General features: G+C 32.0%; 1 protein-coding gene across 1 annotated transcript in view; it reads right to left on the bottom strand.

Moving 5' to 3' along the window:
• Positions 1-321: 321 nt before the first annotated feature.
• LOC101489614 (dynamin-2B-like) overlaps positions 322-9,038 on the bottom strand; it is a 29,414-nt gene continuing 20,697 nt past the window's right edge. The window contains exons 13-22 of the mRNA XM_004516086.4: positions 7,505-7,589; positions 7,194-7,350; positions 6,018-6,094; positions 5,658-5,714; positions 3,986-4,130; positions 3,735-3,889; positions 2,376-2,489; positions 2,212-2,279; positions 1,455-1,624; positions 322-980 (exon numbers count right to left, since the gene is read on the bottom strand). Of these exons, the coding sequence (XP_004516143.1) occupies positions 757-980; positions 1,455-1,624; positions 2,212-2,279; positions 2,376-2,489; positions 3,735-3,889; positions 3,986-4,130; positions 5,658-5,714; positions 6,018-6,094; positions 7,194-7,350; positions 7,505-7,589 (1,252 nt within the window). The 3' untranslated portion in view covers positions 322-756. The remainder of the gene's footprint in view (positions 981-1,454; positions 1,625-2,211; positions 2,280-2,375; positions 2,490-3,734; positions 3,890-3,985; positions 4,131-5,657; positions 5,715-6,017; positions 6,095-7,193; positions 7,351-7,504; positions 7,590-9,038) is intronic.

The following is a 9,038-nucleotide window of genomic DNA, read 5'->3' as shown; positions in this document are numbered from 1 at the left end:
GATCACAATTTTATTTATAAAAATGAGCAATAATATTATTATTAAAAAGTATTACTAATTATTTTTAGAATTTTAAATAATTTATAAATATTGAACTTATAAACGTGGTATATCATAAATGAACGTCATCATACTACGTGGCATAATCAGACGTTAAGAATAATATTAAAAAATAATAATAATAATAATAATAATAATAATAATTAACTTGAAAATGCACTCTGCAGACAGCAACAATGATATAACACATCCCCATTATTAAAATATATAATCAGACGTTAAGAATAATATTTAAAAATAAAAAATGACAGGAAGCAACAATGATATAACACATCCCCCATTATTAAAATATTCCAATGTTACTCTTATAACCCAAAATGGTGTGCTATTCAATCATCATATTATAAAGCAAATTACATCAGGTGCATCCAAAATTGAGTGCAAAATCCCAAAATCGAAGAAGAAAAAAAGAAAACAACATTATAAGGTATGAAAGTAAAAAGAATATTGAATAGAAAAACACAGATCAATCTTTTGAAGTCCAACTTGATACCATACTTCCGGAAAATGGGACAAGCCCGGAAAACATATTTACTAACAAACTAGTCTTCTATATACACAAACCTTTTTCATCACCTAAATATCCTGGCAGGAACAAAGAATTGCGACGACGACCTTATCCTCAAAGGTATGAAATGGGGCAGGAGCAATCTCGCGTTCTAAAAATGTAACAAAACATGAAATATTGGCCATTTGTTAATATTTGTAACCTGAAGAACCTGGTGGAGCAGGCGGCAACCGATTAGGAGTCCGGCGGCTGCCAGAGTTCATGTCACCATTTTGTGGAGGATCACTATTATGTCGACTATGACCATTTGACCCAGATCTTGATGAACCGCTACGGCCAACAGGGCCATTGCTAGCTGCATCAAAGGCAGATCTCCAGTCATCACCTGGTCCACTGCTTCGCGGGCTACTCTCTGCAAAACAAGCGCATAGTATGAGTACACAGTGGAAAGAAATAAGAGATTAAACCTGATCGGAAACTGATATAAATGGGGAAAGCAAAAATAGTTCAGAATCAATTTAAGCAAGTATTTACTCGAGATAAATTAAGGTTCATTGCCCAGATAATTAATACAGCGGGATATTTACAAAGTAATATGCAAAATGGTGACTGCTAATCTAATCAAAATAGAAAATATTGAATACCAATACATTCATAGATTATCTATAACCTAATTAATCAATGTTAATACGTCAACATATAAATGTTCTACAGCAAAAAATTGTTGAATAAGATAAAAAAATGGAATGATATTTCTAGATCACTATCATTAATCAAAGAGATAATTTTGGGGACGTAAAAAAGTAGATACTCTAATGCGTTAAAAGAACACTGATAAAATCTATAAATGAATCTATAAATGAGCACAAAAGCAGCTTACACATACCTGCACTCCCATTTGACCAATTAGAGGCAGCAGCTGCACGATTGTCATGTATACTCAGTTGGCGTGTCAGTTTGGACAGAAGCGAGGATTGTTTCTGGTAACGCTCTCTACTGCGCTTTACATTTTGATCTTCTAGAAGCAGCTCCTCAATCTTAGCCGTGCTTTGACCACTAATAATGGAAGATATACAAACGTTCACAACTTACATTAAAGCAATTTGTTATATCATACAAAAGGATAGATAGCATCCAAATTAGCATGCAACTTAAACATTAATACTTGCATAATGATTACACTTTAAACACACACATGCCTGATGCCCATTGGTACAAAAGTAATTTATGACTTTTGCACAAACATTTGATTGCAAAATTGGAAATAAATTTTTCATTTTCTATCTCTTCATCTTTTTTCTCCATTATTTTGGTTTCTCTCACATACCACATTTGTGCCAATTCAACTTGTAATATAGCAAGTGCATGCCCAGATAAAGTATGCTATGATGAAAAGAGTAAATGTTGACGATACAATATAAATAAACAATCAATTCTAATATAGTCGGGTTTAAAATTTTATATCTACAAGTAACAGCAATTGATATGTGGATGACTTCCCCAAAAGAAGTTCATCAATTCAAGACAGAAAAACAGTCAAATATTTTCAGAAACTAATAACAAACTATCCATATTCCTCAAAAAATTCAGCTACAAATATAATGTACAAAGAAGAAATATAAAAGCAAAACAAATTTCTGAACCTGACAGAACTATATAATTGGTTCAGCATGTCCTCCTTAGCTTTTTCAACTTGGCAAAGGACAACTGCCTGCCAAACAATCAACCAGGAAATGCATCAAAAATTAAAATTTGCAGGATGAAAAAAAAAATTAAAGCAAACCATATATTAAAAAAAGAAACTTACCTTTGGTACATTAGCAGCTAAACTGTTTAAAACAGCTTCAACATAACCACGGACTTCTTGGGACATCCATCGAAGTTCTTCCTCAGGATCAGCAGGTCTTCGAGCCATTGTATCCTGAGATAGGGCAAGAAATTAAAATAACCACCACTCAACAACCACATCTTCAAGATTACCTACTATTCATAAATCATTATTTTTTCTTATTTAATAATGTCTTCTTTGCAATTCCTTACTACTTTATCTATACCCCTTAAGAAACTTTAGGAATGGACCTTTAAAATTAGACAGTATTTCTGCCAAATGATGAGCAAGAGGAATCAGCATCCTTGACATTATTTGAATGCATTCACATAAATAAATTCCACATTTACAAGAATGACAAAAAGAAAGAAAAAAATTGAAGAATTTTCCGTGAGTATAAAGTTTCCGATTATATATTAGCTCTGACCACTCCCAATGACATTAACCACTATCACTGTTTTCCTTTCATTTCCTCTGTTCAGCAAGTTTCTGGCTATTTTTTCCAAAATTAAATATTAGTCTCATAAATTGAGGAATATGAAAATATTTACTTAGTGGCTCGTATCAGCAAGAAAGTTTTCTCACGAAGGAGTTGTGAATATCAAAATGACCAATAATGATAGAAGAGATGACACTGTGGGCCAAGACTATCAATAAGAGGGAAATACAAAAATTTGATACACAAAGTCTCTTTACTGAATTGGTCAAGTCAAATGAGCTGGGCTTATTCGACAGATATATACTCTCTGCGGAATGAAATATAAGCAAAATTAGCTCATATTTCTTGGAGTGAATTATAAGTAAAAATAAATAACTTCTCTCCAATTCAATGATAATTTTTTTTTATAAACCAACATTAATAATGTTAGTACTTGTTATCCGTCATTTAATATAATTTTTTATATTTTCAATGACCCAATTTATCAATCATTAAGGGTAATTTAGAGAATAGACTTAATTTTTTTATTGGGAATGCATGGATTAAATGTGATTAAAAATATTTCTAATTATACGCAATTTGGTCCATTTTTGCTTATAATTCATTCCAGATGGATAATAATATGCTATTTTCATGAATAACAATAATAAATAAGCTGAAAATGTTCCTATATAAAAATACATATGGCACTAAAGTAAAGAACACTGATAAAAAGTCAGCTCTTAAAAATCATTACAGTGCAAAAACTTTAAATAATAATAAAATCCTTTTAGTAAAACTTTTGTTAAATATGTTAATTGCGGCTTGTTTGGAGGAATGACATTAATTAACATAAGCCTAATAACAACTCCATAAATGAAGTTACACGCATGAACAACAGTTTTAAGCCAGCAACTCACCAAGGAACCATCAGAGAGGCTATGCCTCATGGCAGAGCCACCCTCAGATAAAATTTTTATTTGCCCTCCCTTTGCTTGTATAACATTACTTATCTTGTTAATCCATTCAGTCTTATCAGTTGCACTCTCAGCCTTCAAAACAACAGTACTGTGTGCTGCAAGAGAGAAGATATTGTAATTAAAATGTTTTCAGAACTTTTAAGAAATAAAAGTGGCATGTACGATTCATAGATACCAAAAGGAGAACATACTTTTCAAAACAGTTTTATAAGGAACTCTACTGGTAATTTTAAATACGAGGTTGACTTTGCTAGAATCAGGTCCGTTAGACTTCTTGTCTTTTGAGCTTTTTGGTGGAGGATCGTCTTCATCTGGAACCTCTTCAATGTTACATTCCTGCATAACGAATGTATCAAGACTGTTATGCATTTGTGTCTAGTTCCAACTAATTGACACTGTAAAAACCTAAGCCAACAGAGTAAAATATCAGCCTTACAGTTGATATCTAACACCAGTTAACAATTAGAAATGTAAAGGAGCAATAACAAAATTACTTTGTAGAACATCCTCAAATAGAACAGCAAGGAAGTGATTTTACAATTAGATTATATAATCATTTTTCGAAGAAAAGAAGTTAACTTTGCAATTTTATCATCCAAACAGAACTACAGGTCACTGGCTATCTTATAGAGTACAATGACCTCACCTCTTACACAACATATACTTAACTCAGTAATTTTAGTCAGGAGAAATGAGATTAAAGATTCAATAGCCACTGCAAAAGTTTTTCATAAGCAGATAAGTATGAGTCTACAAACCACCTGCCCCTCACCCTATTCATATCCTTTCTGCCGGCAAGTAATCAAAACACTGGACTCCAGCCTGTCAAGTGCCCCCTCACATTTGAAAGCATGAAAAAAAAAACACAACTCCAGCCCCAAGAATGTAGGTGTAGAAGAAAAAAGACTAAAAACAAAAAATAAAATGATTTTGCTTTACACACTACATACATCTCACTGTCAATTTCCATATATGAATCAAGAATGCATATAAAAGCTATAGAATTGTAATTCTATATCTTAAACCAAAGAAATAAAACAATCAAATGATTATGCTTTAATATAACAAACAATATTCCTTTTGATAATAAGAAATAGAAATTATTAATTTCCCAGACTGCATTCACGTAAAAGAGTAAGCATCTAAGATTAAAAGCCATAAGTGTTATATACATGTAACCATCATCGAATGTCAATTAACAAGCTTAAAGTAACATATATCCATGGCATAGACCTAAACATGAAGTCACCAATATTCAAACATAAATAAAAAATAAAAACAAATAACAAATATCAGTTTCCAGAAGGTTCACAAATAACACGTAATGACATTGGGTTGGGTATGTATATCATTAAAACCCAGCAGAGTAGAGTATCAAAACTCCACAACTTGAAAGACAAACAGTAACTCAGTAAGTTACAACAAAAATGTTTAATCCGGTTTAAATAAAAATAACTGATCTATAAAGAAAAAAAGACTATCATAAGATTTTATTTCATATATCAGTTAACGAAGTCACAGTTTTTGTTTTTAAGAACCCTTCAAACAAACAATAAAAACCATTAAAAATTTCCGGCCCTTCTAGTGTGTTTCAAATATATAAAAATAAAATAAAAACATATGTAAAAAACAATGCATTAGGCAAACACAATCACAAGGAAGTTGACGGCAATAACTAAATTATTCCAGTCAAACAAGAAGCTTAGGAATTAGGACACCTACAATATCTATTTAAGCAAGAATCATCCTTTGCTGTATTATGAATGCCATCATAATTTATTGCCTCAAATTTATTTGTACAAGACACAGTAAGCTGTGAAGTTCATTCAATGAGTGTGCACGAGTAATGAGAGTAATTCATACCTCTAATGTGATAACGCCACGAAAATGCCTTTCCTCTTGTTTTTTTGTGTACCCAAGCTGTGAAAGAAATGATCAAAGTCAACACTACATATAGCAAATCATATTAACAGCACATCCACAAAACAAAGATGCAATAATATGTTAGACAATTGGAAAGAATGGGGACTATCATAACCCATATTACAAACATCTATGAGTAGAATGTGCTTTGGGAAGAAAAATATAGGTTGTAATATTTATGTCATTCCGTACTAATCTCCATTATGAAGTATATGAGGTATATTCAGGTTATCATATCATATATTCTTCAACAGAATCGATAGAAGTTAGTATACTAATTAAACCCCAACAATTACCAACCTTTCCTGTTTTTCCATTTAGCACAAACCATCTCCTGCTCCAACCATTAGTTTTTGCACTTTTCTTCAACAAAAACCCTGCAAGCAATAAAAAACACAGCATTCACTTCATTAATAATTTGGAGATATATATTTTGGCTAGCCCCAACTTCCAAACCCAAGGATTTGGCTCCTCTAAAGTGAGAAGTTAATAAAGTGAACAAATCAAGGGGTAATATTATAACTATCTGTGATTGGTCATGCATGTCCATATAATAGCAACAATTGATTTATTTGTCGACGGTTGATTTACTCACTTTATTCTCTAAAGTGAGTTGATTGAGTTGTTCACTTTAGAGGAGCCTAATCCCAAACCCAAAGTGATGCATTATTAGTGCAGTATTGTGAAAACTAGGAACTACACATCCTAGATAAGATAACCAGAAACTGAACGGCTGTTAGAATTATAGTCCTTCAATGTCATTTAGAACCTCGCTTCAGCAATGTTGTTTAGAAAGAACAGTTAATTGTGATGCAGTTATTTTAATACAATATTTTATAGTGCATTTAACACAAGTTGAAGACTTACAATCAAAAGGTTTGTACATACTGAAATTATTGCATGTTTAGATTAGTTTTTTTAATGCAAACAAAGCATGTGAGTATAAACTTTTCAGAAAGCAAAGAAAAGCTAATCTGACCACTAACTTAATCATTCAGATGCATGGTTAAGAAAGCTAGATTCCTATTGAAAAGTTATGGCTTCTTTCAAGTCACGCCATTCTAAATGTAAAATGTAGCACATCAGTGAAACCATCAAATATCTTTTGAAACCAAATAGATAATAGACCATAATTTATAGATTTCAACAAAACTGCTATTGAAACAACAAAGCTATTCACATTCTCAAATGTGATGTTATTGATTTCCTTATAATATTCTCAAATGAATTGAGAGGTAATAAGTTTCCTAATGTTTCAGGGAGACAACAATAACTAAAGCCTTCCCTGCCTGATGGGCTCAACTACGTGGATCAAAAAATGCTATAACATCTAATCATACATCAATTCCAGGAAGTCGCTATGTCAAGTCTTACCAATATTTCCAACACGAAATTACTAGACAGCACTAAATTAGGGGTTAAGAATCCATGAAACATCTACTTTCGAATTGTGGTAGCATACAGCAGAGGACAAACCTGCGGTTATTTCTCCTTCAGGACCAGCAGTCTTTAAACCAGAGCCTTCTTGCCCTTCTTTCTCTGCCTGACCGGATTTGTCCTTTTCCTTATCCTTATCCTTATCCTTCTCCTCCTTTAGTGATTTCATGTTCCCACTGGTTTGTGGACTAGTGGCCTAAAATAATGAAAGAAATGCAGTTTAAATCCAACAAATAACTAAAACTAAGATAATAGAAAACAAATAAACATATAGGAATAATAGAAAAGCAATAAAATCTTTATTATTCTTTAAAAACTCATTCTTTTTGTTACAAGAAGAGAACGCCTACCCGGTTAAGTAAAGAATGCTCTGCATCATGCCCTTTTTTCGAAGATCGGCCCTTCAACTCCTCTTCTCGGCGTTGCCTTTCCATCCTAAAGTAAATAATATAGTCAAAAAGATCAAATAACAGCCTCACAAATATACATTTGAGAGACACCTACAAAATGTATTTGTATAAGCAAGGACTAGAAATAATTTGATGGTTAATAATGCATAATAACAATTATTCTTAGTGAGTATGTCAAACAAAATAAATCCAGCTTGAAAATTTTCCAACCAAGACTTCAAGGTGTCAAGACAAGCTAAAAGTGAGCTAAATCATCGTACAAATACACACAACAAAGCTACATATCATAGTCTGTATTAGGAGTTATTATGAAATATTTCTGCAAGGAAGTTTTAATTTTGCCAGCAAATTTTAAATTGACATGTCTATCAGACAAGTTCAGCTTCAAGCATAACTTGGTTATCGTGCATCAAAAAATGGGAACTCGGTGCACGTATTTATGTATTAAGTATAACATATTCAACATGTTTCAGTATTTGGATCTGTTAGAATATTAGAAAATATCTTATAATATATTTATATAATATTAGAGTATCTTGAGTTATTTTCTAAGATCAATTTATATTCATAGAGATATCTTAGAATATCTTTTATTATTATAATGAATTGTTCTTACTTAAGATTGAATCTATGTATCTCTATAAATAAAGATTAGTATTGAATCTTTTTGTAATCAAGTTAGCATAAAACTATTAACAATAATATTCAACCTCGTATTATTTTCTATCCTTTTTTTATCTAAAATCTTACGACTTCAACATGGTATCTAGAGCTTATTTCAATCCTCCTTAAACGATCCCGCCTCTACTCAGTCATCAAGTTCCCAATAGTTTGGGAATATAATCATAGTTTTCTTTTTTTCGATGTGACCTCTTATCTTTTCAACATTTTCCATCCAGATTGACTGCTGCCACCACTGTCGCACTTGTATCCGGCGGCTTTTCCAGCGAATGATTACTTCATCAGCTTTACCTCTTCTAGATCGGCCCCCTCCAAAGCGCATCACTAAATTCGGTCACATGCGCCGTCTCTTCTTCTGATCCACGCACCGCCGCCAACAGCCTCGAGCGTAGGCACGTTTGTCCACATTTGAGTTATTTTTTATATTATATATTAGATTATCTTGAGTTACTTTCTAGAATCAATTTATAATCATAAGGATATCTTAGAAAATCTCTCATTATTATGTTTTGTTCCTGATTTAAGATTGAGTCTATAAATCACTATAAATAGAGATTAGTATTTGTGAATTATTGAGGAAATGATCTTTCCATTTCTTGAATCAAAATGGTTACAAATTCTGGTTTAAATACAGCATTACCTAGTTTAATAAATAGATCAGAATTAAATAGAAGGGATTAACTGTACAAGGTCCCTTGATATTCCCTACAGCTGTCCTATATAATATAATAAATTAATTACAGAATAATCAGTAATAAATGACTTATCCTCAGCCACAGTTTGGAATTCAACA

Source organism: Cicer arietinum, chromosome 6, assembly GCF_000331145.2.
Source record: "Cicer arietinum cultivar CDC Frontier isolate Library 1 chromosome 6, Cicar.CDCFrontier_v2.0, whole genome shotgun sequence".
Lineage (NCBI taxonomy): Eukaryota > Viridiplantae > Streptophyta > Magnoliopsida > Fabales > Fabaceae > Cicer > Cicer arietinum.
This window is presented reverse-complemented; position numbering and strand designations above follow the sequence as displayed.